The sequence below is a fragment of the Paroedura picta genome, chromosome 18 (assembly GCF_049243985.1).
Source record: "Paroedura picta isolate Pp20150507F chromosome 18, Ppicta_v3.0, whole genome shotgun sequence".
NCBI classification, from domain to species: domain Eukaryota; kingdom Metazoa; phylum Chordata; class Lepidosauria; order Squamata; family Gekkonidae; genus Paroedura; species Paroedura picta.
Window position 1 is genome coordinate 19,101,638 of NC_135386.1, and position 26,627 is coordinate 19,128,264.

Sequence of the window (26,627 nt, forward strand, 5' to 3'; positions counted from 1 at the left end):
CTCCGCCCGCCCAGGGATGGCCACGCTCGCCGCGGCAGCCTTGGGCGGGTCGGAGGGGGGGTCCCGGCTGCTGCTCAGCGGCGCGCAAGGGAAGGCGCCTGCTCTTCGCTCCGGCATGGCGGCGGCGCCGGCAGCCCAGGAGTCCTCGCCGCAGCACGGGCCCGGCGCTGGCGCGGAGGTCTTCTCCTACACGCCCGAGGACTTGATCCGCGGCGGGGTGGCGTGGCGGCGGGGGCGCGGGGAGGCCTCCTGGAGCCCGTCCGCCTTCGACGGGGCTCTGCGGCGGGGCTGGGAGGACCGCCTGGCGCGGGGGCTCTTCCGCTACCGGCTGGGCGAGCTGCGGACGCGGGTGCTGCCGGGGCCGGCGAGGCTGGTGGCGCAGCTGAACCCGCGGCGGGGCACGGACCGGCGGGCGCCACAGGCGGTGCGCAGCGTGCGGCAGGGCTTCGACGCGGCGCAGTTCAACTTCACGCAGATCCGGCCGGCCGAGGTGCTCTTCGCGCTGGGCGCCCGCGGCGTCCTGGTGGCCATCAACGTCAGCCCGCTGGAGTTCGGCCACGTGCTGCTGCTGCCGGAGCCCGCGCTGCGCCTGCCGCAGGAGCTGACGGCCGAGGCCCTCCTCGCCGGCCTGGAGGCGCTGCTGCTCAGCGGCCACCCCGGCTTCCGCGTGGGCTTCAACAGCCTGGGCGCCTTCGCCTCCGTCAACCACCTCCACCTGCATGCCTACTACCTGGCCTGGGAGCTGCGCGTCGAGTCGGTGCCCGCGCGGCCGCTGCGGCCCGAGGCCGGCCTCTACCTGCTGCAGGACGGCGTCCCGGCGCCGGCCCTGCTCTTCTACAGCGACGGCGGACGGCAGCTGGGCCAGCTGGCGCGCCGCGTCTGCCGCCTGACCGGCTACCTGGCCCGCCGGGGCATCGCCCACAACCTCTTCGCCACGCGCGGGGCCGCGCCCGACGGGCCCCCTGACGGCCGCCCGGGGGTCCGCGTCCTGCTCTGGCCCCGCCGCGCCTGTTTCGGCGCCCGGCCGGAGGCCGCCTTCCACGTGGCGCTCTGCGAGCTGGCCGGCCACCTGCCCCTCACCGCGGCCCGCGACTTCGAGGCGCTCTCCGAGGAGGCGGCCCTGCGGCACATCCGCCGCTGCCTCCTGCCCGAGCCGGAGCTCGCCCAGCTGCACCGGGAGCTCGCGGCCCTCCTCGACGACTGAGCCGGCCGCGTCGAGAGTGGAGCCTCCCCGTGCAGGAGCAGAAGGCTGGCCAGGACATGCGGCTGCAGACAGGCCCGCCACGCCGGGAGGAAGCGCCTCGGGCGAGCCAATGGCGAACGGGACGGAGCTTCCGTCACAGAGGGCGAGGCGGCCGCGGAGTGCGCGCGCAGCCCCTGTCCCCCCCCCGAAGGGCAGGGCCGGCTGTCGCCATGGTGACCGCGTCTGGGCCCAGGCCCAGGCGCTGCCGCCGCCCCAGAGAAGCCGCGGGGCCGGTGAGGGGCGGGGCCGGCGCTGGGACCGGGCGGGGGGGGGCGGCGGGAGACCCCCTGCCCCCCTGGCTCCCCCACACCCCGCAGGGCGGGTGGGCGGGCGGGCGGCTCTTCGCAGGGGAGACCCCCCCCCATCCCAGAGCCAGGGCTCCAGCAGAGGCCAGACTCCCGCCCCCGCCTGTTGTCGGGCTCCCCTGGCCCAGGGATTACGGCCTGGCAAGGGGACCGGAGGGGCCCCCACCCACTGCCCACCCCCCTGGAGGGAGGGAGGGCTTGGGCCAGGCAGCCGGCTTCTGCTCGGCCCTTCTGAGGCTTCCCCCCACCGCCCTCTTGCCAGAGCGCCTGAGAGGATGAAGATCGGCGCAGAAGAAAGCAGCGAGTCAGAGAACGAAACGGATGAGGATGAAGACGACGAGGAAGAAGAAGAAGAGGAAGGGGAGGGGGGCCTCTCGGATGAGTCTCCCGAGGAGTGCCTGAACAGGCCGGAGGAGGACCAAGCTCTGCCCAGCAAGCCCCTAGTCCCCTGCCCGCGCCCCAAAAGCAAGGCAGGCGGGAAGAGTGACCAGCCCGGGGCCTCTGTGATAGACCCAGAGGATGAGGCTCCCGAAGAGTGGGATGCGGAACAGGTCAGGAGGAGGAAAAAGAAGAAATACAGGCGAGTCCTCTCTCCCTCCAGCCTGGGATTCCCACACAGGCACCCCGACTTCCACGCTGCCCCGACTTCCCTTCTCTTCCTGTTTGCAGGAGGCCGGGCATTGCACCCCTCCCTCTTGTGCCTTGGTGGTGAGGGGTAGCCACTGAACCCTGATTTTTTGATTCCAGGATGCCGTCCATCAATCTGCTCAGCTGCAAGTATGAAAGTGGTAAGTGAGAGCTGCAGCTGGGCACTTCCCTCTCCCAACAGACCAGTATGAGGCATGGGATTCCTGCCCTGGAGAAGGAATTGCTAGGGCTCTGCCAGGGACACTTCCTGCCACCCGGTTGCATTGGCTCCATTCCTGTGGCACAGGCGGCTGCACCCCCCCTCCTCCCGTGGCAATCCTTCCATGGGCCTTCCTCTCCTGCTCTTGCTGCAGTGCGGCGTGCTGCTCGGCGCTGTGGCCTCAAAGAAGTGGGCGAAGACGAGGAATGGACGGTTTACTGGACTGACTGCTCTGTCTCCTTGGAGCGCGTCATGGAGATGAAAAGATTCCAGGTACCTGCTGTGGAGCCTCAGAAGGAGCAGGCAGGCTGCCTTTAGCTTCTGAGCACCTCCCTTAGGCTGCAAGTCTGGAAATGCCAGGACCCCTCTGTTCCTTTGGCAGCTGGAGTGACAAACACATGTCCTTCCTGCTCTTAGATAGAAATCCCTGATGCTGATCAGCACACTTATCAGAGGACACACACAGACCCTGCTTGGGCTGTCTGCTCTGCTACTCTTGCCAGAAGTCTTTGCCTATGGGCTGCCTGAAGGGATGCCACCTTTGGGTGTTCTAAACAAAAAAGTACTGTGGCATTCTACAGTCTTATGGATTCACAGGGACGCACAGCAGGTGACGCACACTGGGGGGGGGGAGGGTGCTCAATAAACAATGGATTGGGATTTTAGATGCCTGGAGCCAGAGCTACTTGGAGTTAGCTAAACACAAGAATATAAACCACAGTCCCTAATTGTTTATCCAAGTAAGTCTGAGAGCCATTTAGTACAGAGTAATCCCGTTCCTTCTGCAGAAAAGGGCTCTTGAATCATTCTCCTATTCCTGGTTTGCAGAAATCCAAGCAAGCATCCATTAGATCCATGGGATGGGTGCTCTTTGGGCAGGGGCATACACAAGGTTATATGGGGGGGGGGGGGAGATGTAAGGCACAAAATTGAAATGCAAAATGCACAAGACCTGTGGTGCAAAATGTACAGACTACTGTGATTATTAACAGATGGAGGCTTGCAAAGCTAATTTAACATTTAACTCTTATCTGGAAATTAAATTTGCTCATAAATTCTGATTCAGCAATTTCTTGACAAAGTCTCCTTTTTTTAGTTAGCAAAACCTGCATTACTGAAGGGCGGGTAACGCATCCTTTTTGTTAGCGGCACGGGTGTTCCCACTCTATTTGGCAGCTTTCCTGCCCTTGCTCTGTTTCAGAAGATCAACCATTTCCCAGGCATGGCTGAGATCTGCCGCAAGGACCTCCTGGCCCGCAACCTCAACCGCATGCTCAAGCTTTTCCCCAAGGAGTACTGCATCTTCCCCCGCACCTGGTGCTTGCCAGCTGAGTGAGTGGCTGACCAGCAGCCTCCCCACCCCCATCCAGGGGATCGTGCCTAAAAGGGGAGGGGGGACTTGGGCAACAGCAAAGATGCCCACGCGGATCTCTCATGGTGCCAGTGGTTGCATTGTGTTGTCACCATGCAGCTATGGGGACTTCCAAACCTATGGGAGAATGAGGAAGAACAGGACATACATCTGCAAACCAGACAGTGGCTGCCAGGGGCGGGGCATCTTCATTACACGCAACCCAAAGGAGATCAAGCATGGCGAGCACATGATCTGCCAGCAGTACATCACCAAGGTGGGCTGCTGAGTGCCCCCCTTCCTGGCTTTGCTTGCTGCCTGCAGCATCAGCCTCACCCATAGCCCCTCCTCACCTTGTATCCTCACAGCCCTTCCTCATTGATGGCTTCAAGTTTGACATGCGGATCTATGTTCTGGTCACTTCCTGTGACCCACTGAAAATCTTTGTCTATGAGGAGGGGCTGGCCCGTTTTGCCACCATGAGGTACATCGAGCCCAGCAGCAGCAACCTGGTAAAGAAAGGGCGTCTCCCAGGAGCAGCATCGGTTTGGTATCACGGTGACCACTCAGTACAGGAAGAGGGGTGGCCAGGAACCTCACAGGCCGTGGATGGAGTGGGGGAAATGGGCAGCATGGAGCTCCGTAGCCAAATGGGTCCACAAAACTGCTACTGCGTCCAGCAGCTGCATCCCCTGGGTTAGAATGTGCCAGGGTGAGGCAGGTGGGAAGCCTGGCACAGGGCAAGGGGGGCCACGGGTTGCTGCTCTGGGAGGAGAGGGACGAAGCCTTCCCCTCCCGCTGTTTGTTTCTCAGGAAGACATCTGCATGCACCTTACCAACTACGCCATCAACAAGCACAACGAGAATTTTGTGCGGGATGAGAACACGGGCAGTAAGAGGTACCCCCCCCCTGCGCGGTCCAGGCCTCTGCCCAGGAGAATGGGGGTGGGGGAGGCATGAGCGAGGGAACAGCACTCGGCTGCAGTGCCCACCTTTGGGGAGGAGATTACATGATAAGTGGGAAAGGAGATGGAGCCCAGAAACGTCAGCTGCAGGTTCTAATCCCTGCTTAGCCAGCGACTGGCTTGGCTCGTAGTTCTGTGGGCACTGGCCTTTCTTTCCTCAGCAGAGGCTCCCTCTCCATCTGCCCTGCCATGTGCCCCGTACTCTGTGTCACATGGCCCTCTTGGGTGAGCACTGAGAATAGCCAAGGATCGAGGCTGCACTCCTAGTAAGTCCTACGGAGAGAGACTTGGGATAGGACAACGTACGTCTCAACTGGGGATGCCCCATTAGCAGGAGCCTTTGATGCCCCCCCATTTGCCCCCCCCCAGGAAGCTGTCCACCCTGAACATCTGGATGCGGGAACACAACTACGACACGGCCGAGCTGTGGCGCGACATCGAGGACATAATCGTCAAGACCCTGATAGCTGCCCACCCGGTGCTGAAGCACAACTACCGCACCTGCTTCCCCAACCACATCTCGGGCTGCGCCTGCTTCGAGATCCTCGGCTTCGACATCCTCCTGGACAGGAAGCTCAAGCCCTGGCTTCTGGAGGTGAACGGGCCCCTCCTGTCCTCTTGCTCCACCCACGGCCGGCCCAGAGGCAAGCAGGAGTCCCACCGGGCCTCCCCCTTGTATGGAGCCCTCCCCTGACCCAGACAGAAGCCAGGAACCTAAGAAGGCCAACACAAGGGAAATGAAATTAAGGCTATTTTGGGATAGAACAGTTTTTAAAATATAGTAGCAGTATTTATTAATCAAGATAATACCCAAGGCTTTTTGTATAAGCTTTGGTTTTTTAACGTGTTAAAATAAATACTGCATTTTAGTAAATGCTTGTATCTGTTTCAAAAATGTTCTTGTCTGCCCGTAGTGCTGTATCAAACTTACCTGCTACTATATTTTTTAAATTGTGTTCCCCCCTGTATAGGCTTATTTCCTTTGTTTTGACTTTTTAGGTTCTTGCTTGTCTTCAGGCCAACATGGATTAACTAATCAGCCACTTCATACACACTCAGGCCAACCTGGCAGGTTCCAAATTTTACAGCACCTCCCCCCCCCCCCCCATGGGAAGATGACAGAGCCTCCACCACCTTAGGCAGCACCCTGTGTGCTTCCTCAAGCCAGAGCCCACGTCCTACAGTCCCAGGAGAAAACCTCAGGCCAGGGCCGGGACTGGGATGGGGGTGAGTGGACCAGGGGCTGAGGCGCTCTTCCCTTCCAGGTCAACCACTCTCCCAGCTTCACCACTGACTCTCGGCTGGACCGAGAAGTAAAAGACGCCCTGCTCTGCGATGCCATCAATCTGATCAACTTGCGGGCCTGCGACAAGAAGAAGGTCCTGGAGGAGGACAAGAGGCGGGTCAAGGAGCGCCTGCTGCAAGCCCACCAGCCTCCGCGGGAAGCCAGGTACCCCAGGGGAGGGGGAGGTCCTGCCTGGCCTTTGTCCACCTGTCTGCATGGGGCTCTGCTGCTAAGCCAGAAAGCAGGGCTCTGGCTCACCCTTCATACAGTCCACTGGAGAGAGGCAGGTAGCCAAGAGCAGCACACGAAAGAGCTGGGGTGGGAGCCTCTACTTTGCTAGGGCTGCAGCCTGAGCTTGTGCTCCGCTCCCTGGCAGACGTGAGCAGTTGGAAAGCAGCCAGGCTGCCTGGCTGGCCCAGGCAGAGAAGTACGAGAACAGCCACCTAGGGGGCTACCGGCGCATCTTCCCAGCACGTGGCACGGAAAAATACACGCCTTTCTTCAAGCACAGTGGGTCCCTCTTCCAGGAAACGGTGGCCTCCAAGGCCAGAGAAGAATGTGCCAGGTATCTGGGCAGTGTGAGGGCAAACGGAGCTGACACCCCCCGTGCCCCTGTTCACCACGCACATCCACCCCCGTGTCACTGTGTTCCTTGGCAGGCAGCAGCTGGAGGAGATCCGCCAGAAGCAGGAGCAAAGAGACAGCACAGCTGGGAAGAAGAGAAGGGATGCGAAGGAGAGCCTGCAAGGAGAGTCCGCAGGGGAGAAGTCCCACGAGAAGGGCAGGGCAAAGCCAGCCGCCACCCGGGTCGTGGGCAGCCATAGCAAGACCTGGAACCCAAAGGTCAGCCATAGGGGAGGGGTGCCCAACCCCTGCTCATGTCCGTGCCACACACATGACACATGTCCAACGTCATGAGGAAAGTGTGTGGAATCCGAGCCTCACAGAAGCAGGCTTCTGCTTTTAAGGGGATGGGAGAGAAGCACAGCATGGTGGAAGCGTTACTTTACCCTGCAGGCATACATTAGGGTGAACGAATGAGTTTTTAACCCCAGGTTGTTCTGCCCCCAGATGTCATCCGTGCCCTATGACAGCATGACTCCCCAGGCGATAGTGGAGGAGGAGGAGGTGGAGAGGGTGAAAGCACTTTTGCGGCGTGAGAACCTGATCCGGGGGCTGGGCATTGTCGACCAGCTGAACCGCCTGCTGCGCAACACAGAGGCCCAGTCTGTGGAGATACAAAAGCCCCAGATCAACATCTCGGACATCCAGGTGGGAAGAGAGAGTTTCAGACTCACGCCCAGCTGCAGCTCTGGGCATGAGCCTCCTCCCACCACTGAGGCACTGGCATTCAGAGGTCAACTGCCTCTGGTTAAGGAGGGTCTCCTAACTCACCAAGGGCAGAAGCCACTGACGGACTCTGGAAAGAGCATAGCCAGTGTCGTGTCGGCACCCCTGGCCTTGGGGGAGAGTGTGCTCCTCCTGTTCCAGAGAGCTCTGTTAGCCCTGAAGCATTCCTCAACAGCGACACATGGCTTATGAGGAAGGTGAGCAGAGCCAGCAGCAGATGGATCCCCTAACCCCACGGCCTTCTTTTCCAGCCTCACTTTCTCCAGGACATGTTCAGTAGCCGGGAGCCCCAGCACCTGATGACCCTCGTGCCGCTCTCCCTCCAGGAGCTTGGCCAACACATCATGCAGCAGCAGCCCCCCCCAGAGCGGGTCCAGCTCCTGGGCAACCAAGGCTTCATCCCCACCCTCCTGGACGCCCTGTCCGGCCTGGGCCCAGAGGCTTCCGCCTCCTACTCCTCGCATTTCAAGCCGCAGCTCCGCATACAGCCTCCAAAGAATATGAGCTGGCTGGGTGCAGCCATGGGGGGCGAGCCCTACACGCTGGCCCGGATGCTCAAGGTGGGAGGGCGGCGATTTGCTAGTGCCAAGACCAAGCTGGAAGGCAGTGAGTATCAGAGGCCTGCCCATCCCGCCCTGCTGCCCTGCCCTGGCGAAGAGCCCTGTGTGTGTGTGTGTGTGTGGGGGGGGCAAGCAAGGATCTGACCAGAGGTGGAGAAAACAGGCCGCCTCCCCGAGGGCTGGTGCCAGGAGGAGGCCATAAAGCTGGCACAGAGGGAGGGAGAATCAGCGGTCTGGATCAGACAGGGGTCTCTCGCCCTCCTCCTTGCTGCCCCCCAGTGCCCAGGACAGGCAGAGGCCACTGGGGTCCTGCTCAGACAGCCGGCTTCTCTCTTCCAGGCAGCCCCGTCAGCAGGAGGCCGCTGTACCTGAGCACCGGCTCCCTGAACTGCCTGTCCCAGGCAGGCAAGGTTCCCGGCCACCTGTACAGCAGCTTCCCCTTCCCGTCAAGCTCCGCTCCCTTCAATCGCACCGATGTGCACGGCCTGGCCATCAACTCCGCCTCGGCGCCGCTGCTCCGGCGCGCCAGCCCGCATCGCTCGCATGTGGCCACGCTGCCCCTCAGCCAGCCCAGGTAATCCCAGCTCCCGCCCGTCCGTCCGTCCGTCCGTCCCTCCGCCCGGGAGCCGGGCTCCAGCCGCCGCCGCTTTCTCCTCCTCCTCCTTCTTTTTCCCCCCGCAGGAAGGGCACCTGAGCGACCTCTCCGCGGAGCGGCTGGGCCAGGCGCAAGAAGAGCGGGAGGGGCCGGCGAGGCGGACCCAGCGCTGACTCCACCATGCCGGCGCGGCGGCGGCGGTCCGACTCGGAGGCGGCTCGGGAAGAGGAGAGGACGGGCGGGCTGGCTGGCGCTCGGCCGGGCGCGCTCAGCGGGAACGCACCGGCCGGGCGCTCGGGTACTTTTGTAACCGACTTTGTATTAAAGCATTATACGGTTCTACCCGCCGGGCTCGCCTGCTTTTTTCTCCGGGGCTTCTTCCGGGCGAGCGGGGCGGGGTGGCTCCGCCTCGCCTGCCCCACGTGCGCGCGGCGCTCTTCCGTCCTGCGCCCGGAGAAATGGCGGCGCGCTGGGGGCGGCTGCGGGGCGCGATCGTGCGGCCCTTGGCCAAGGAGCTCGAGTCGGAGGAGGAGGCGGCGGCCAGGTAAGTAAGGCTGGGCTGGGCTGGGCTGGGTCTAGGCCGGCTCGGTTCTGTCCGCTCACTCGATATCCACTCCTTAGGTTAGAGCAGGAGCGCCGGGCGAAAGCGATCCGCCTGCGCCGAATCCAGCGGATTATGGAGCCGCCGGGGCCCCCGGAGCGCCAGCTGACCCGCTCGGCCATGGATCAGATGCGGTGAGTGGCGCGGCGGCGGCGGCTGCGGGGCGGGCGCGGGATCCGAGGGCGGCGGGGCAACCGACGGGCCTCTCTCTCTGCCTTGCCAGGTACCTCCGCCAGAACTCGCCGGAGGAATGGTCCATCTGCCGCCTGGCCCGCAGTTTTGACGTGAGCCCGGACGTTGTTGCCAGGGTGCTGCGGAGCCGGTTCTCGCCTCCCTTGGAGCGGGCGCTGAAACAAGATAGCCGGCTGCAGCCTCAGCGGAGCGGTGGTGTCTCGGCCCCAGGGCCTCCTGGCCAGTTGCTGCTGCTGCCCACCCACGCGGGGAACGGAGCGCTTGTTCCAGACGTGAAGGCCAGAAAGAGAGCCGGCCGTGGGGCTCCTCCACCCGCTGACAGGAGCCCGCAGGGACATGGTGCAGAGCCCACCAATCCCAATCAGGAGCCCTGTCTGCAAGTCTTGCAGCAGGGCCAGACGTTCCTGGATGCGGATGGGAACTTCCTGTACAGAATCCCAGCCTAAAGGCAAAACCCCCCCATCCCTGACCATGGGTCCTGGTGGGAGATCTGTGGTCTCAGCACATCCCTTGGGTGGCTTTGGACTTCTCAGCCCCCTCTCTCCTCTCAGGGTGGGGGGAAAATCCACACTTGCTCTAATTTGTGCCTCAGTTCCTCTGCCAGAAGGCCCCGTGCTAGACCCACTCTGGTGAGGAATTGACAAGCATTTGTATGGGGGGGGGGAGTGTGTGAAAAGAAAGCAAAACAATTTTGTAGAAGTAAAATAAAACTATTTGAGAGCTTCCTATCCAAAGGGAATGTCCACCACTGCTGTTTAACAGGTTTGGGGGCAGGCATCAGCCATTCTTTGCCGAGGAGGGAGAAAGGAGGGCTTTGGACTTAGGACCTGAAATGCAGGAGCCCAAAGTAAAACTGTTCTTCCTCACCCTCTACATTCCAGGGGCCTTCTTTGACTAAGTCTCAGTTCATTCTTACAACGCAGGTTAAGATGCTAAATTATGCATTAGCTATTTTTTTTAAAGGTCACGAACTTATACCCTTGCAAGCACCAAATGCCTTGGGCAGGGTGGACTTTCACAACAACACAGGATCCTTGGAAATCAGCTGGCCCTCACCCAGGTGTCTGACTCCTCCGATAAGGCCCCAAACCTCTCGGGACAGCGCCTCTGAAGCTCTGGCTGGGCCATCTCCCACTTGCTGGGGCTTTCTTGCCTATCCCCCAGCAACTTAGATTCAGAGATTATTACAAAAACTGGAGGTTTGAAGGACTCTTCTGCATGTATTTTAACAATAATTCATTAGAACTACTGGGGAGAAAACTTTTGTGTTCATAGCTTACTAAAGTTTGGCCATAGAAATGAATTAAGACTTCCTATGATGATTCTCCCTGAGTGTAGTGTGAGAAAGGATTTTTGGTCTCTATAAAGGCCTGCCAGGTATTTCTAGGAAGCCCACACACAGGTGAGTGAGACTACAAGCTTCCCCTGCTGTTGCCTTTCACCAGCTGAGTCATACTGCCCCTGAGCATGGAGGTTCCATTTGTGTGTCAAGAGCTGTAAAAATGTAGTTATGAAACAGAGGAATCTAGGGAGTAAAAGATTTCCTCTTGGGGAACAGGAACAGCCACCTTCTCCATTTATGTGTGCAGCACTATTGTAAATGGTCCCTTAACATTGTTCACTATGCAAAATGAATTGTCCATTTGTGAATATCCGAATATGTTGTTATGTGCGAAGTCGTGTCCGACCCATCGCGACCCCATGGACAATGATCCTCCAGGCCTTCCTGTCCTCTACCATTCCCCGGAGTCCATTTAAGTTTGCACCTACTGCTTCAGTGACTCCATCCATCCACCTCATTCTCTGTCGTCCCCTTCTTCTTTTGCCCTCGATCGCTCCCAGCATTAGGCTCTTCTCCAGGGAGTCCTTCCTTCTCATGAGGTGGCCGAAATATTTGAGTTTCATCTTCAGGATCTGGCCTTCTAAAGAGCAGTCAGGGCTGATCTCCTCTAGGACTGACCGGTTTGTTCGCCTTGCAGTCCAAGGGACTCGCAAGAGTCTTCTCCAGCACCAGAGTTCAAAAGCCTCAATTCTTTGACGCTCGGCCTTCCTTATGGTCCAACTTTCGCAGCCATACATTGCAACTGGGAAGACCATAGCCTTGACTAAACGCACTTTTGTTGGCAGGGTGATGTCTCTGCTTTTTAGGATGCTGTCTAGATTTGCCATAGCTTTCCTCCCCAGGAGCAAGCGTCTTATAATTTCTTTGCTGCAGTCCCCATCTGCAGTGATCTTGGAGCCCAGGAAAATAAAATCTGTCACTATCTCCATTTCTTCCCCTTCTATTTGCCAGGAATTGAGAGGGCCGGATGCCATGATCTTTGTTTTCTTGATGTTGAGTTTCAAGCCAACTTTTGCACTCTCCTCCTTCACCCGCATCAACAGGCTCTTTAGTTCCTCTTCACTTTCTGCCATTAGAGTGGTATCATCTGCATATCTGAGGTTGTTGATATTTCTCCCTGCAATCTTGATCCCAATTTGTGACTCCTCTAATCCCGCATTTCTCATGATGTGCTCTGCATACAAGTTAAATAGGCAAGGCGACAGTATACAGCCTTGCCGAACTCCTTTCTCAATTTTGAACCAGTCAGTGATTCCATGTTCAGTTTTCACTGTTGCTTCTTGACCTGCATATAAATTTCTCAAGAGACAAATAAGATGCTCTGGTATTCCCATCTCTTTAAGAACTTGCCACAATTTGTTGTGCTCCACACAATCAAAGGCTTTTGCATAGTCAATGAAGCAGAAGTAGACGTTCTTCTGGTACTCCCTAGCTTTCTCCATGATCCAGCGTATGTTGGCAATTTGATCTCTAGTTCCTCTGCCTCTTCGAAATCCTGCCTGTACTTCTGGAAGTTCTCGGTCCACATATTGCTGGAGCCTAGCTTGTAGGATTTTGAGCATAACTTTGCTAGCATGAGAAATTAGTGCAATGGTGCGGTAGTTTGAACATTCTTTGGCATTGCCCTTCTTTGGGATTGGAATGTAAACTGACCTTTTCCAATCCTGTGGCCATTGTTGAGTTTTCCAAATTTGCTGGCATATTGAGTGTAGCACTTTTACTGCATCCGAATATACATATCCTAAATAAATAGTTTTATTTGTATTACAATTTCTTTGGCTTAGATCCAAAAGGTGAGGGGGCGGTGGGAGCAGTGGCCAGCGGAGTGGAAGGACAGCAGGTGGGACCAGCGGTGTTCCTGGCAAAGACCATCACCCCAGCCTCAGGATTGTTGTCAGCAGAGCTCCCTCCCCTCCCCTCCCCTCCTCCCCTCCCCTCGGCTCTCCTGTCTGTTTAGGCCTCTGCTGCAGCAATGCCCATCAGCTGCCAGTTCGCCCCGCCCCACGCAGGGGGCTTTCCCTTCTGTCTCTTCACAGCCCCCGAGGGGGGGACGCGGGCTCTCAGGGCGCTGCCTTTCAGGCCGGGGGGGGGGGGAGCGGCCGCCGCGCAAAACCGGGGAGACGGCTGGACCCACGGAGGCCCCGCCCCCCGGGCACGCTTGCTCCCGCCGGGCCGGAAAGGAAGGGGCGCAGCAGTGGCACGCCCCCTCCCGCAGGGACCCGGCCCGGAAGTCGGCCCTGCCAACGCCGCCGCCATGAGCCCCTCGGACCTCGCCCGCCTCCTCGATGCCGCCGACTTCGCCGCCCGCAAACACAAGGCCCAGCGCCGCAAGGACCCCGAGGGCACTCCCTACATCAACCACCCCATCGGTGAGCCCGGCCCCGGGTAGTGGAGTGGGGCGAGGGATGCCCGGCCCCTACTCTCCCCCCGCCGCTCACCCCTCCCTTCGTCCCCCCTCCCCCCAGGTGTGGCCTGGATCTTGGCCCAGGAAGCCGGAGTCACCGACCTGGTCGTGCTGCAGGTAAGCGGGTGCAAACGGGGAGCAACTGTGGGCCCCCTCCCCTTGGCGAAGGAAGGGTCCACCCCAGTTCTCCCCGCCCGCAGGCTGCGCTCCTGCACGACACCGTGGAGGACACCGACACCTCCCTGGAGGAGATCGAGGCGCGCTTCGGGCCAGAGGTCGGGCGCATCGTGGAGGAGGTGACTGACGACAAGGCCTTGCCCAAAGCCCAGCGCAAGCGGCTCCAGGTGGAGCGGGCCGCACTCAAGAGCCCCGCCGCCAAGCTAGTGATGCTGGCCGACAAGCTCTACAACTTGCGCGACCTCGACCGCTGCGCCCCCCAAGGTGAACTCTTCTGCACCTGCCTGGGTTGCCAGATCATTTCCTACTGGAATGTCCATTAAACGCCGCAATTCATTACTTCAGTGCCCTACATCTCTAGGACTCTGGTCGGGATGTTATATGTTTAAGCAGCATAAGAACTGCAAAGGAAATAAACACGTGGAACCTCTACAGAAACTCTAGCCACACGCAGCGTGCTCACATCGCCACTGCTCTCGAGGCAACGGGGATTGTACTGTGTGCAGCGGCATGATCCGGTGGCAAAGGGTCACGGGGGCTGGCCGGAGCGGCCTCGTTTAGCATTTATGGGAGAGAGCCCCAGGCGTGCAGCACGCGGGAATTAGGCTTGGGGCAGAAAGAGGCTGGGAGATCCGGGGCTCCAAGTCAGGGAGGCCGGCTACTTATTCTGCTGAGCACAGGACGACCCCCCCCCCTCCCCTCTCTCTCTCTCGTGGGTTGTGCGGCCAGAGCCCCTCGGGAGCAAGAAGCAACGGAGGCGACGCGAGGCTGCGTGGGGTGGCTGGAGGGGGTCTCTGACGGGCGGCCCTCCTTCCTCTCTTTCTCCCCCCGCAGGGTGGTCGGCGGAGCGGGTCCACGAGTACTTCCAGTGGGCCTCGGAGGTGGCGCGGAGCCTGCGCGGGACCCACGCGGCGCTGGAGGAGGAGCTGCGGCGGCTGCTCGAAGCAAGAGGCCTCCCGGCCTGGCCCCGCCGCTCCGACGCCGCGGACTCCACGTGACTCAGCCTGCGGCTCTCAATAAAGCGTTTTCAGGACGTCCCTGCTCGGCCTCCGTCTTTTGCGGGCGGGTGGGGGGGAGGGCCGGCGGAAGCCGCTAGGCCGCGCTGCCATGGCACCGCCCACTTCCGAGCGCCGCGGGGTCGCGCCCGCCTCTGCTTCCGGGGCAGCCGGAGTTCCTCGCCCGGCTCGGGGATGTCGTCCCCCGGACACCGCGACGCGCCGGAGCTGCCGGACTTCGGCCTCCTGAAGCGCCTGGCGCGGGACCAGCTCGTCTACCTCCTGGAGCAGGTGCGGGGGTGGCGGTGGCGGAAGGAGGGATGGCCGGGCGGGGGTCGCGGGGGTCCCTGCCTCTGACGCGGCCTCTCTCCTCCCCCCGCCTGCAGCTGCCCGGGAAGAAGGACCTCTTCATCGAGGCCGACCTGATGAGCCCGCTCGACCGCATCGCCAACGTCTCCCTCCTCAAGGTGCGCCCCACCCCCAAAACTGGCTGGCTGGCTGGCAGGCCGGGGGAAGGGGTGGGCGTCCCCTGCGGCTGCCGGGCATCGCTCACTCGGCCGCCTCCCCCCTCCTCTCCCCGAGCAGCAGCACGAAGTGGACAAGCTCTACCGCGTGGAAAACAAGCCGGCCCACAGCGCCTGCGACCAGTGAGTGAGCCCTCCAAGCAGGGGAGAGAGGGAGAGGGGAAGGAGCCCCCTTTCCCACCCACCTCTCTTCTTCTCCCAAGGTTGTGCTTCTTAGTCCGGCCACGCATCAGGAGCGTGAAATATGTGGCAGGTGAGTGTCCCACCGGTGCGCTGGTGTTATTCAGTGGTTTCACTCCGGGTGGAGAAGGGGACATCATCACAGAAAACAAAACACCTCCTCAAAGGCCCCAAACTTTTTACCACTTTCTCTGTGACAAGCAGCTGAGAGAGTGTTGCTTGGTGGCTCTCTGGAGGGGGGACGGGGGACCTAATGTCTTATAGGTCCCTTTCACTGTGTAAGACAAGTGGGAGGGAAGGTGGAACCAGCTGGAGAGGCAGCCTGGCCTGGCGTGTCTGTGCACCTCTCTTGACCCACATCTTTTCCAGACATTGTTAATGCTGATAAGGCTGCTGGAAGGACCCGCAAGTACAAGATTATCTTCAGCCCTCAGAAGGTGAGCCTGTTTTGGGTTAGAAACGGTTACCAGCTGTCTTTAGAGAGGTTTGCTCAAGCAGTGAAAGCAGGACCATCAGAGTTATGAAGTTATCGCTATTAAACCGGGTAAGAGCTGTCTGGCCCAGAACTGGAGCTTATGCAGCTGGCCTTCAGGCTAAGCAAACCAAGGAAATGGCTGTTGAAAATATGGGCAGTCTGGCAGGGCAGGATAGGAACAGATTTGCCTTTTGCAAGTCAGATGGGGGGCCTGGTTGTGGCCACGTCTCTCCTGGAATAGAGCTCCTGTCTTTCTCCAAGAACTTGTGATAGTTCTGGTCTAGGTCTGACTGGGTACCCAGTGTCAAAGGGTGGGGCCTGCAAGAGGCCTGTGCAGGGGGTCAGCTAAGACCACACAGGAGAGTTTGATCGCTGGTTCCATCCCTTGCAGTTCTACACATGTGAGATGGTCCTAGAGGAAGAGGGGATCTACGGGGGTAAGTCTGGAGAGAGAGCCCTGAGTGAATGGAGGGCTCTGGGGAGACTTTTACCGAGGATCAAAGCAGTGGGGAGACAATGTTGCACCTTTGATGCCGTGGGGGTTGGCCTGCCTTACCCCTCCCTGCCCTTCTCCCTCACCAGATGTGACCTGGGATGAGTGGTCCTTTTACCTGCTGCCTTTGGATGATGACATCATCAGCATGGAGCTACCTGAGTTCTTCCGTGACTACTTCCTGGTCAGTCTTTTGTGCTCCCTTCCCCTGTGGCCATTTTCCCCCGGCGGCTGAGCCATTGCAGAAGCAGGAGGCTTCTCAGAGATGCTCTTGGAGGTCCAGCTGTGGGTTGCTGAGGATCCGCTTTTGAGACAAGGGATTTGCACTGTGAACCTTCCAGGTGAGGGGCACAGGGTGGCAGCCCCTGAATCTGAAGCTGCTGCTTGTTGTGCTTCTATCCTTGCAGGAAGGGAACCAGTGCTGGCTCAGCACCGTAGCCCAGGCTTTGCAGCTGATGAGCTCTCTCTTTGGACCATTTACCAGGACCTACGGAATTGGCCGGTGCGCCAAGGTATGATCTGGCAGAATGTTGAGGTCTGGGGAAAGGTGCATATATAGGAGAGCCACCTGCCAGATTAAGGGCAGCTGAGAGATGCAGAGACGGGATTTTGGACTGACTGACTGCCTTTTTGGTGTGGTCACTTTAGAGGTGGGGCAAGTGAGGCAGTTGAGCCGCAAAGGGAGCAGAGGCAGGATTGCTGCCTGCCTTCTAGCCCTATTTGCTGTGGGTTGTGGTCAGAGGACCCTGGCCTTGAGCTGATGGTCAGGGTGTGGTCTTCTCCCAGATGGTCCACGAAATCTCACGTGAGATAGCAGAGGAGAGCGAAGGAGACAGTCTGGGCCGGAAGCCAGAGATTGGTCAGGTGTTCCTCATGGACAGAGGTAGGGCTTCAGGGGCCAGTTGGGCAGCTGGCCTGGGGTCTAGAGGTTGGGGTCTTGGCTACAGCTCTCTCCAGCACACACCTGCATTTTCAGGAGATGGGCTGCCCCTTTTCCCCATGCACGTTGTAAATTAAGAGGCACATAAGGGCGCATTCCCTTTGTCTGCGAAGCGGGGGGGCAGCCCCATTCTGGATCCCCTTTACCCCAAGACCAATCCCTTGTCCTGTTCATAACGCATCAGAGTGTTTGGACTGGAGAATGGGAAGCCAGATATGAGCTACAGAGGAGGAGGAAGGGAGGGCTGAGTGCAGCTGGCCTCTTTTGGAGCAGGCCTTGAGCACCAGGGCTGGCCATTTCCAAGAGAGCCATCCTCATGCTGGGTGAAGCAAGCACGCTGGCTTCATTGAGCTGAAACTGCAATACTGAGATGCTTGAAGGATGTGGCCTGGGACTGGGCTCATAGTCACCAATTTCTCATTGTGCAGAGCAGAAAGATCCTTGAGGTTTGGGCTGTAGCTTCAAGGTCTGGGGCAGGGGGTTCCCTGGGACTGCGGTGCCTTCTTCTGTGGGGTCCTGATGGAGGCTGCGGGTGTTGGGGGACCCACCACATATGCTGTCTTTGCAGATGTGGATTATGTCACAGCCCTCTGCTCTCAGGTTGTGTATGAAGGCCTGGTGGATGACACCTTCCGTATCAAGTGTGGTGAGTTTCCCAGCCCTTGTGGTGGCCCTCCCACCTACCTGCCGGTCTCTCCGGGGCCAGCTGGAAGGAACACTCAGCAGCTGATAGGATCAGTCAGGCAGAGTGGGTGCAGCCTGGCTCATTTTGTATTCTCTGTAGGAAGTGTGGATTTTGGCCCAGACATCACCTCCTCTGATCGGAGCATCAAAGTCCTGCTGAATGCCCAGGATAAGGTTAGTCCGCCTGTGGCTGTGTGCCATACACACACACACACCAGCAAAGAAGCTTGGCTAGAAAGTTGAAGGCTTTCTAAGAGCCCAGACAGCCGCCTGGTGATGACAGCCCCCCCCCCCCAAAAAAAAAGCTGCAGCTTTCTGAGCCAGGGTGAGTCTTGAGGGTCAGGTGGGAATTTGGATCCCTATGGCAAGTCTACTGTGGAAGGCCTGGGTGTCTAATCAACACACTTTCATTCCTTTTATATACTCGGTTCATAGAAGGAACAAAGAGGGAGCCCAGGGGTCAAGTTTGATTCCGGATGGGGATTATCAGAGGTGCCCCTGCTGGGCCCCCATTCGTGATCCTCCTGCTTCAGACCCCCCACAGCTGCCTACCTGAATCTCCTCTATCTTCCCAGTGCGGGGCCCCAGAGTGGCTTATTGCCTTCTCCTGCTAGCCACTCTGACCTCCCGGCCCTCTGGGAGATGGGTGGGAGGTTGCGTCTGGGCGACTGGCTCCAGGTCCCTGTCTGGCCACTAACTGGCTCCCATGTGTCCCTGCAGGTGTTCAGCAAGATCCGCAATGAGCACTTCTCCAGCGTTTTTGGCTTCCTGAGCCAAAAGGCACGGAACTTGCAGGCCCAGTACGATGTGAGCTGTCGGTCGTGGGAGGGTGAGGGGGCTGATGGACGAGGGGAAAGGGGAGCTGCCCTGCCCTGACCTGACCAGTTGTGTGATGCGTTCTCACCCTGCAGAGGCGGCGGGGGATGGATATCAAGCAGATGAAGAACTTCGTGTCCCAAGAGCTGAAGGGCTTGAAGCAAGAGCATCGCTTGCTGAGCCTGCGTAGGTCCCCCCCTCCTCCTTGGACTGCTGTTTATTTGGGGATGCATTTAGGGGGGTGGGTGGGGATCAAGGCGTTTGCAGACCTTGCTGCACAGCCCTTGTCATGCCTGCAGATATTGGTGCCTGTGAGTCCATCATGAAGAAGAAAACCAAACAAGATTTCCAGGAGCTGCTTAAGACCGAGCATGGTAAGCACGGCTCCTGAACACGCCCTCACTTCCTTCCTGCCTTCACCACTTGTGTTCAGGCAGGCTAAATTCGTGGCATCTGATGCCAGACCTGAGTGCTTGTGGCATGGCTGCTGGCAGCTCATTCTTGACTGGGTCTTTTCTGACGGTGGGGAATGTGCCTATTTTCCAGGGTCTCTCAGGACTTTGTGGCATTCCTATTTGCTGTGAGGCTGCCCCTAACCCTATCTGGCAGATTTTGTACTTAGTTGAACACGCAGGAAACTGACAAGGGTCTGTTTTGGAACTGCCCCACAACTCTTTAAGGCAGCCCCAGATACCAAAAGCAGTCATTCTCCTGGGGAACGGGAAGAGTATTGCAGAGGTTCTGCAGGTTTCCTGCTTCTCTGGTGTGGGGAGCAGCCCGAGGGCACTTTCTGGCCTCTTCAGGAGGGGACGCCTGCCATCCTCCACCTTGCTTGTGTTCCCGGTAGTGTTGCTGGCAGGCAGATGGGCAGGGTGCCTTACCTTGGCCCCTGGCTTGAGTCTGGCTCCACACCTCTGGAGGGGCCAGAAGCTGCTGGGGCAGGGAGGCCTTTTCAGGGCCTGATGGCAGGCGGCCCCAGCTCTGAACTCAGTTCCCCCCTGCAGCACTGCTGGAAGGCTTTGATGTCCGGGAGAGCATCAGCTTCATAGAGGAGCACATTGACCGGCAGGTGAGAGCAGGCTGGCAGGAGGGTTGTGCATGGGGAAGGTGCTTGGAGGCTGAGTAGTCCACTGATCCCCCCGTTTCCTGCTGTTGGGCAGGTCTCCCCCTTCGAGAGCCTGCGCCTGCTGTGCCTGTTGTCCATCACAGAGAATGGTAGGTGGCATTTAGTGGGGTTGGGGCGCCGGGGGGCGGGGAGGGAGCTCATCCAAGGTCCACGCTGCGCTTTGACCTCTCTGCCTGTGTGTGGCTGCTCTAGGACTGACCCCCAAGGACTACCGCTCCCTCAAGACTCAGTACCTGCAGGTGAGGGAGGGACCTAGAGGCAGGGGGCAGTGAGGGTCTGGGCATGGTACCCTCTTGAGGGGCCACGATCCTTGTAGGGTCCGCTGCAAGCTGCCCTTCCTCTGGTGCTTGATCCTGCTTGGAGGCATGCCTGCATTCTGTTCTCTGCCCTCCCCGCCAGAGCTACGGACCGGAGCACTTGCTGACCTTCCACAACCTGAAGCGCATGGGGCTGCTGATGGAGCAGGTCGCCGGGGAGGCCCTGACGGCCGTGGAAAGCAAAGTCAGCAAGCTGGTGACTGATCGAGCTGCAGGTGAGGGGGGGGGGAGGCAAGAAGGAGAGCAGAAAGGCAGATGCCCCCTGCAAGAGGTGAGGCCACGCCGGAGGGGCCTGCTGCCTGCCTCGGGTTCTGACTCCCGCCCTCCGGCTGTTGTCTTGCAGGCCGGCTCTCAGACGCCTTCAGTTCTCTGGCCAGGAAGAGCAATTTCCGAGCCATCAGCAAGAAGCTGGGGCTGGTGGGTATGTGGGGCCCAGGGTAAGAGGGTCCTGAAGGGATCGGGCAGTGTGGAAGGAGGCTCCTTATCTCCTCTAGATCCCGCGCATGGCTGGAGAGTACGACTTGAAAGCGCCCCGAGACATGGCCTACGTCTTCAGCGGAGCCTACACCCCACTGAGCTGCAAGATGGTTGAGCAGGTGCCTGCCAGAAGCGCTCTGGGGCCGGTCTGCTTCCTGCCATTGGGGGAGGCCCCAATGCCTGGGGAGCACCCACCACCTAATTCCTGCACCTCTGCCTCTTAGGTGCTGGAGCGGAAGAGCTGGCAGGGCCTGGAGGAGGCCGTGCGCCTGCTGAGTGGGAATGAGTTCCTGGCCATAGGCAAGTGTCTTGCTGCTCCCTTTGTCAGTGTGGCCCTGATTCAGCCCCCCAGCCCCGTCGTTGCAGAGCCCCCACCCAAGAAAGGCTGCCCAGGGTATCAAATTGCTTTTGACATTCATAGGACTCCATTTAATACAATTTAATCACCTAGACATTCCATACTAAATTAAGAAACTAGCTCTAAATGCATAAAAGATCAGTTTCAGCTCCAGCCTGGAATGTAGTGTCATGCAGGAATCCGGATGCTTCAGCATTTCCCCTGCTTCGGATCAGAAAGAGAACTTGAGCAGTCTGCCTCAGAGGCAGATGACATTGCGCTTCATAGCTCCGGCTTGTGTCCCCTCGTATCGAAGTGTCAGCAAGACCCCTGTGGAGCCCCAAAGGACAGTCCCCAGAGCCCCCCTGAAGCGAGGGTCTCGGGCCCTCCATGAGAAGTGCTTGCCGCTTCCTTGGTTTCGCTTTTGCGTGTCCCGTTCAATGCCTCCCTTCCTCCAGACACAGCAGCAGAGGATAATCCCTGGGACTCGCAGCGCATCGTCCTCGCTGTCTTCTTAGGAGGCTGCACCTTCTCTGAAATCTCTGCGCTCCGTTTCCTGGGCAAGGAAAGAGGTATTAAGTGAAGCGGGGAGGGGGCAGGGTGGTTTGCAAATTTTGCAGATTTCATTTGCCGGTGCCCAAAACCATTGAAACTACCTGGCCTGTTCACGGCGGCCTCTGGGAGGGCCTGGTGTCTCCAACCAGATACTTGTCGTGCTGTGTTTATAGTAACATTTAATTTTTTTACCTGCCCTTCCACTATTGCTCAGGGTGTGTGACAACCTTCATAAAACATTGTACAATAAGTTAAAACAGTAGTTCATCTAAAACATCACTTAACTAGGTGCCCCCAGCTAATTTGCCTGATGCGGGTGGGGGTGGTTGCATCTGGAACTATTCTTCGTCTCTGAATTGCTCTTCCCTCCCCTTCCGTGCTCCTTCCAGGGCTCCGGTTTGTGTTCCTGACCACAGCCATCACCAACAGTGCACGGTTGCTGGAATCCATGGTAGAGACCCGGACGTGAGGGGGAGTAGGATGCTGGTCTGTTCTCCCTCCCTGCTGGTCCCCCACCTGGACAAAGGGCTTTTCAGGGTGGAGACCCCTTGCCTTGTCATCCTGCGATGAGTGGCTGCCTCCAGCCTGCCTCTCTTGCCCCCGGCTTCAGCTTCCCAGCAGCTGGCTGAGGGAGAGCAGGTTTGTGATCGAGTCTTTTGCTTTGCCTTGCCGTCAGAATAAACCATGCTCAGGCGTGTCGCTCGTGCTCTTTGGTGTGATCTTGTCTTGGGGGAGGGGAATCTGGGGAATTGGGGCTAAGAAGCTGCCTTTCCCGGGGCCAGTGTCTATGCAGAAGAGGCTTCTCAGCTCTGGGCCTGGGGTGGGAGGGAAGGAGGGAGGGAGTCCTGGCTGCTGCGACGTGAAGGCACCCTAAGTCTCTCTACGAGCCCCAGAAAGGGGTGGGTGGGGCTGCCTTCCTGGATTCAGAGATTCTTACGGGGCCCATGAGACGGTTGGCCCGTTCTGCACCAAGCCAGGGCCAGTGAGAGAGGCCGGGCAGAGACAGGTAGCTTTTCTCCAGGCCCTTTCTGGCTCCCTGTGATGGAAGGTGGAGAGTGGGATTCCCCTGGAGGGCCACAAAGGATCCTCCTGCCCTGCTCATGAGGTTGACCTGGGGTGGGGGTGGCAGGAGGCAGAATAACAGGGCCGGTTTCAAGATCTGCCATCTGTGGCTGCCTTGCCCCCAGCCCTGCTGTGTCCAAGCAGTTGAAAGCTGTGGTGTAGCCTCCCCTGTCTTGGGATGAACCAGTCTCAAGTGCTGGTTCAGGAGAAGTGGAATGCTTGGATTAATTTTTTTTTCAGATGTAGCTAGAGAGCAGGTAGAAAAAGTTGTCACTTACCATTGGCTGCAGCCTGTTCTCCTTTTATAGGCCCTCCCCCACCACCCAAAGAAATCTGGGGCAATGAACCAGAATACAGTTTCTCTGCCCTTCCCTAGCTGCAGCCTGACTACAGGTGCTCCCCACACAAACACATACAGAATGTCCCGTTATGGGTCGGTATTGCGATATCACGGGGAGAAGGGGGTCTGCTCTCCACTGGCAGGCTGCCTCGTCATTTATCCTCAGCACTTGGGCACCCGGTCCACACAGCGCCCCTCCACAAAATCTCTTGGTCCAGATGCAGGTAGGGATTAGCCCCTCCTTTGTGAGCTCACAGCTGTGCATCCATGGCCAGATGTGGAGCCCTGAAAGAATGCCAAGGGGGAGCCTAGCAGCAGCAGTGGGTCAAGCCTACCCACCCCCCTGCTCCACACAGAGAAGCCTCTGCTTGCTCTCCTGCCATCAGAAGGAGAGGTAGAAGGAGCCCGGGCACAAAAGAAACACAGAGGGAAGGTCAAAAGTCTTAAATGCTCTTCAATGTAACAAAAGAGGCTTTCCCAGGCAACACAAACGGGGATGCCTGTTTTTCCTACGCTGTCAAAATGCCCCGGCCCTTGTACCAGGAGTCCGCTGAGAAGCCAGACCCATTTCTCCAGTACCCCCAGTGAAAAGCAGCAGGCAGCAGGGGATGGGGACGACCCTGGAGAGGACAAGAGTGATTTGGACAGAGGGCAGCTAGAAGGGTAGGTGGGATGGGGGGGGGGGGGGACGACCAAAATAGTTCTCCAAGGAGTGGGGAGGGGGGGGACTAAAGGCCCTTCCAGTGCGCCCCACTCACCCTGGCTGTTGTGGTGGTAACTCCAGAGACTCACACGGAAGAAGAGCTCCCAGTTCCAGGAGAGGTGGGTCTGCCAGTCCCAGCAATGAGGGTCCTCGGCCAACTCAATCCAGGGGATCTGAATAGTACTGCACAAAGCGCTGGTTCGTCCAAGTAGCCTGCCATGACAAACTCAGAGTATGGGTCGGTGGGCTGCACCTGAGCAACACCGGGGTCCCGCCTCCTGGCCTCTCCACGACCTCGAGGCGCCTGCAAGAGGGAGCCGCGGGGATCTCCGGGGCCCCCGGCAAGGGCGCTGAACTCGCTCTCCGGGACGAGGGCCCCGTCCGCCAAGCTGGCCGGCAGCTGCCCGGGGACTTGCCCAGCACTCTTGACCCGGCCGCGCCTTCCGCGACTGTGGGCACGAGGCGCCCAGCCATAGCTGCCCTCCGCGCGCCGAGGAAGGCAGGAAGAAGGAAGGCGGGCACGTTCGGGCGGAAGGGAGGCCCTGCGGGGGCGGAGACGGGGGGGGGAGGGCGTGTGGGTGCCCCGCCCCCGCCCCGCCCCGCCACACCCTCACACCAGACCCCAAGCGCCCCCCTCCTGATTGGTCCCTCTCGGCCTCTGACTCGGTCCATCTCCGCGGGGGGCGGGAGGGGCCTGAGGCGCCCCGCTTTCTGGTTGGCTGGAGGGGTCCGGCCAGGGGCCGTGATTGGCTGGGCAGGTTCCTCGCAGTCCGCGCGGGAGAAGAAGGCCGAAGAGGACGAAGACGAAGGCGAATTCCCTCACGGCGGAGCTGAGAGGAAAAGGGCTCTGGGGAGACCCGGGAAGGCGCCCGCAGTTCTCTCGAGTGGCCCTTCGAGGAGCCTCGTCGTTCCCAGGCAGACAGACGCCCCGTGGGCGCAGAAAGCGCCGCAAGTCCCGGGGGCGGCCGGGGGAGAAGAGCGCGGCCAGCAGGGACCTTCCTCTTCCGCGCCTGGCGGACAAGGGCAGGGCGGCGTGTGTCCCCACCCCCCTCCCTCCCACGCCCGCCAGGCCCCTCCTCGGAGCCGGTAAGGGGAGCCTCGGGGGACAAGGGGGGGGCGATGCCTCAGGAGTCCTCCTCCTCCTCCTTCTCAGCAGGGGGGGGGCTGAGCCTTCCCAACCAGCCCTGGGTCCACACCCCCCCCCCACAGACTTCACAGGAACCCAGAACGCTGCAGGGGGGGGGGGGGGGGCAGCAGCAGCAGCAGGATCAGGGGTTGCACCAGCAAAAAGAGCTGAAATCACCGGGGGGGGGGGGGCTAGGCCCCAGAGCTCATGGTCAAGGCACCAAATTAGTTCATATACTCTGGAAAGAGTCAGTGGTAACTGGTGCCAAACTGGAAAGGTGCGGTAACTGGTGCCAAACTGGTTCTTATACACCTGGGAAAGGTCTGATTGCTGGTCCCAATTGGGTTTTTATACACTTAGGAAAGGCCTGGAAACTGGTGCCAATGGGGACCAGATGCACTTGAGGGGTCTGACTGCTGGTAATAAAAAGAGCTGAAATCACAAAAGAAGGGGGTCCTAAGACACCAGGTTGGGGGAGGGAGAAGCATTCTGAAGAGCCCCTGCTGAAGAAGCAACACAGCTGCCTGGGTGCTGCGTTTTTGCAAGACATGGAAAAAAAAGAGCAAAAAGAGCTGAAATCACTGAAGAAGAAGGAAAAGAAGAAAAAGAACGCTGTGGCTGGGCGTAGGACTGCAGAGCAGAGGAATCAGGATGTCACCGGAAGACGGAGCAGAGCAGTAACTGGTGCCCAACTGGTTCTTATAAACCTGGGAAAGGTCTGGTAACTGGTGCCAAACTGGGTCTTACACACCTAGGAGAGGTCTGTTTGATGGTATCAAACAGGGTTATATACACCGGGGAAAGGTCTGCTGGTAACAATTAGGTTTTTATACACCTGGGAATGCTCTGGTAACTGGTGCCAATGGGGATGAGACGCACTTGAGAGGGGTCTGACTGCTGGTAATAAAAAGAGCTGAAATCACAAAAGAAGGGGGCCCTAAGACACCAGGTTGGGGGAGGGAGAAGCATTCTGAAGAGTCCCTGCTGAAGAAGCAGCACAGCTGCCTGGGTGCTGCGTTCTTACAACACACAAAAATAGGGACCAGGCAGGATCCTGAAAAGGAACAACTTCCAACCGGCAGGAGCCTTTCTGGAGGACTGGTTGCTCTGTGTCTCTGCAGGGGTTACTAGCAAAAAGAGCTGAAATCACTGAAGAAGAAGAAGAAGAAAGCTGTGGCTGGGCATAGGACTGGAGAGCTCAGGAATCAGGATGTCACCGGAAGATGGAGCAGAGCCTTTGAGAAGCAGCCCACCAGGTTACCACTGAGAGTCCTAGGTGACTTGGAGAAATTAGCAAGAGTGCCTGCAGCACCAGAAGAGCCCAACATGACAGAAGAGGTAGACCCGTTGGTGGGAGGAGGAGGCCTGTGGTTGGGGAAAACAGATAGGCACATAGAAAAACAATGGGTAATGGTAAAAAAGAACAGCACCTATGCACAAGAGAAAAGTCTTGTTACTTGCACCAAATAGGTTTCATATGCACATAGGAAAGGTCTGGTAACTGGTGCCAAACTGGTTCTTTTACACCTGGGAAAGGGCTGGTTGCTGGGATCAAACAGAGTTATATACACCTGGGAAAGGTCTGGTAACTGGTGCCAAAGTGTTTCATATACCATTAGAAAGGTCTGGTTGCTGGAATCCAATTGGTTTCTGCATGCATGGGAATGGTATGTTAATTGGTAACAAACTGGTTTCTATATGCACGGGAATGGTAAGGGAACTGGCACCAAATTCTTTCCTATTCATATCGGAAAGGTCTGGGGACTGGCACCAACGGGGTCCAGGTGCACTTGAGAGGGGTCTGACTGCTGGTAATAAAAAGAGCTGAAATCACAAAAGAAGGGGGTCCTAAGACACCAGGTTGGGGGAGGGAGAAGCATTCTGAAGAGTCTCTGCTGAAGAAGCAACACAGCTGCCTGGGTGCTGCGTTTTTGCAAGACATGAAAAAAAAGAGCAAAAAGAGCTGAAATCACTGAAGAAGAAGGAAAAGAAGAAAAAGAACGCTGTGGCTGGGCGTAGGACTGCAGAGCAGAGGAATCAGGATGTCACCGGAAGACGGAGCAGAGCAGTAACTGGTGCCCAACTGGTTCTTATAAACCTGGGAAAGGTCTGGTAACTGGTGCCAAACTGGGTCTTACACACCTAGGAGAGGTCTGTTTGATGGTATCAAACAGGGTTATATACACCAGGGAAAGGTCTGCTGGTAACAATTAGGTTTTTATACACCTGGGAATGCTCTGGTAACTGGTGCCAATGGGGA

General features: G+C 58.6%; 5 protein-coding genes and 1 long non-coding RNA gene across 10 annotated transcripts; 5 read left to right on the forward strand and 1 right to left on the reverse strand.

Annotated features, from left to right (window-relative positions):
* The first annotated feature begins 16 nt into the window (after positions 1-16).
* Positions 17-1,204, forward strand: GDPGP1 (GDP-D-glucose phosphorylase 1). Its single transcript, XM_077317850.1, has one exon. The coding sequence runs from the start codon at positions 17-19 to the stop codon at positions 1,202-1,204; it is 1,188 nt and encodes a 395-aa protein (XP_077173965.1).
* Positions 1,205-1,318: 114 nt separating this feature from the next.
* TTLL13 (tubulin tyrosine ligase like 13) lies at positions 1,319-8,843 on the forward strand. 4 transcript variants are annotated; one of them, XM_077317844.1, is made up of 16 exons: positions 1,320-1,476; positions 1,811-2,128; positions 2,296-2,336; positions 2,550-2,668; positions 3,600-3,727; positions 3,867-4,023; positions 4,115-4,258; positions 4,560-4,645; positions 5,081-5,306; positions 5,977-6,161; positions 6,373-6,561; positions 6,656-6,839; positions 7,068-7,268; positions 7,598-7,952; positions 8,224-8,480; positions 8,588-8,843. In XM_077317844.1, the coding sequence occupies exons 2-16, from the start codon at positions 1,824-1,826 to the stop codon at positions 8,672-8,674; spliced, it is 2,664 nt and encodes an 887-aa protein (XP_077173959.1). In that variant the 5' UTR covers positions 1,320-1,476; positions 1,811-1,823; the 3' UTR covers positions 8,675-8,843. The 4 variants fall into 4 exon arrangements, with proteins under 4 accessions (XP_077173962.1, XP_077173959.1, XP_077173958.1 ...); XM_077317843.1 differs by having other exon boundaries at positions 1,321-1,476; positions 3,597-3,727; XM_077317845.1 differs by having other exon boundaries at positions 1,322-1,476; positions 3,597-3,727; positions 8,246-8,480.
* Positions 8,803-10,028, forward strand: NGRN (neugrin, neurite outgrowth associated). The gene is made up of 3 exons (XM_077317852.1): positions 8,803-9,045; positions 9,123-9,236; positions 9,326-10,028. Exons 1-3 carry the CDS (start codon positions 8,960-8,962, stop codon positions 9,738-9,740), a joined length of 615 nt encoding a protein of 204 aa, XP_077173967.1. The 5' UTR covers positions 8,803-8,959; the 3' UTR covers positions 9,741-10,028.
* Positions 10,029-12,593: 2,565 nt separating this feature from the next.
* On the forward strand, positions 12,594-14,215 carry HDDC3 (HD domain containing 3). The gene is made up of 4 exons (XM_077317851.1): positions 12,594-13,005; positions 13,102-13,157; positions 13,241-13,481; positions 14,052-14,215. The coding sequence occupies exons 1-4, from the start codon at positions 12,609-12,611 to the stop codon at positions 14,213-14,215; spliced, it is 858 nt and encodes a 285-aa protein (XP_077173966.1). The 5' UTR covers positions 12,594-12,608.
* An 89-nt stretch (positions 14,216-14,304) lies between these two features.
* VPS33B (VPS33B late endosome and lysosome associated) lies at positions 14,305-21,842 on the forward strand. 2 transcript variants are annotated; one of them, XM_077317849.1, is made up of 23 exons: positions 14,305-14,503; positions 14,599-14,679; positions 14,798-14,859; positions 14,940-14,989; positions 15,286-15,353; positions 15,783-15,828; positions 15,974-16,068; positions 16,292-16,396; positions 16,671-16,767; positions 17,393-17,470; positions 17,609-17,682; positions 18,229-18,315; positions 18,420-18,510; positions 18,624-18,698; positions 19,329-19,393; positions 19,485-19,539; positions 19,643-19,689; positions 19,850-19,982; positions 20,111-20,184; positions 20,262-20,363; positions 20,469-20,544; positions 21,040-21,153; positions 21,526-21,842. In XM_077317849.1, the coding sequence occupies exons 1-23, from the start codon at positions 14,408-14,410 to the stop codon at positions 21,603-21,605; spliced, it is 1,851 nt and encodes a 616-aa protein (XP_077173964.1). In that variant the 5' UTR covers positions 14,305-14,407; the 3' UTR covers positions 21,606-21,842. The 2 variants fall into 2 exon arrangements, 1 of the variants encoding a protein (XP_077173964.1); XR_013227424.1 differs by lacking the exons at positions 20,111-20,184; positions 21,526-21,842 and having other exon boundaries at positions 21,040-21,155.
* Positions 20,651-23,790, reverse strand: LOC143827868 (uncharacterized). Its single transcript, XR_013227425.1, has 2 exons — positions 23,297-23,790; positions 20,651-21,137 (listed from the first exon to the last, which is right to left on the reverse strand). It is a non-coding gene; the product is annotated as an uncharacterized LOC143827868 (long non-coding RNA).
* Between the last annotated feature and the right edge of the window lie 2,837 nt (positions 23,791-26,627).

What these genes read in the sequence shown, in the direction of transcription:
- GDPGP1 (XM_077317850.1), top strand. Translation starts at nt 17, where the DNA reads ATGGCCACGCTCGCCGCGGCAGCCTTGGGCGGGTCGGAGGGGGGGTCC.
- TTLL13 (XM_077317843.1), top strand. Translation starts at nt 1,824, where the DNA reads ATGAAGATCGGCGCAGAAGAAAGCAGCGAGTCAGAGAACGAAACGGAT. An exon ending in GCCAGCAGTACATCACCAAG is followed by an intron (nt 4,024 to 4,114) that starts GTGGGCTGCTGA and finishes GTATCCTCACAG; the next exon opens with CCCTTCCTCATTGATGGCTT. An exon ending in TCAAGCCCTGGCTTCTGGAG is followed by an intron (nt 5,307 to 5,976) that starts GTGAACGGGCCC and finishes CTTCCCTTCCAG; the next exon opens with GTCAACCACTCTCCCAGCTT.
- NGRN (XM_077317852.1), top strand. Translation starts at nt 8,960, where the DNA reads ATGGCGGCGCGCTGGGGGCGGCTGCGGGGCGCGATCGTGCGGCCCTTG. An exon ending in GAGGAGGAGGCGGCGGCCAG is followed by an intron (nt 9,046 to 9,122) that starts GTAAGTAAGGCT and finishes TCCACTCCTTAG; the next exon opens with GTTAGAGCAGGAGCGCCGGG. An exon ending in TCGGCCATGGATCAGATGCG is followed by an intron (nt 9,237 to 9,325) that starts GTGAGTGGCGCG and finishes CTGCCTTGCCAG; the next exon opens with GTACCTCCGCCAGAACTCGC.
- HDDC3 (XM_077317851.1), top strand. Translation starts at nt 12,609, where the DNA reads ATGCCCATCAGCTGCCAGTTCGCCCCGCCCCACGCAGGGGGCTTTCCC. An exon ending in CTACATCAACCACCCCATCG is followed by an intron (nt 13,006 to 13,101) that starts GTGAGCCCGGCC and finishes CCCTCCCCCCAG; the next exon opens with GTGTGGCCTGGATCTTGGCC. An exon ending in CCGACCTGGTCGTGCTGCAG is followed by an intron (nt 13,158 to 13,240) that starts GTAAGCGGGTGC and finishes CCCCGCCCGCAG; the next exon opens with GCTGCGCTCCTGCACGACAC.
- VPS33B (XM_077317849.1), top strand. Translation starts at nt 14,408, where the DNA reads ATGTCGTCCCCCGGACACCGCGACGCGCCGGAGCTGCCGGACTTCGGC. An exon ending in GAGCGTGAAATATGTGGCAG is followed by an intron (nt 14,990 to 15,285) that starts GTGAGTGTCCCA and finishes CATCTTTTCCAG; the next exon opens with ACATTGTTAATGCTGATAAG. An exon ending in TTTCCTGGGCAAGGAAAGAG is followed by an intron (nt 21,154 to 21,525) that starts GTATTAAGTGAA and finishes TGCTCCTTCCAG; the next exon opens with GGCTCCGGTTTGTGTTCCTG.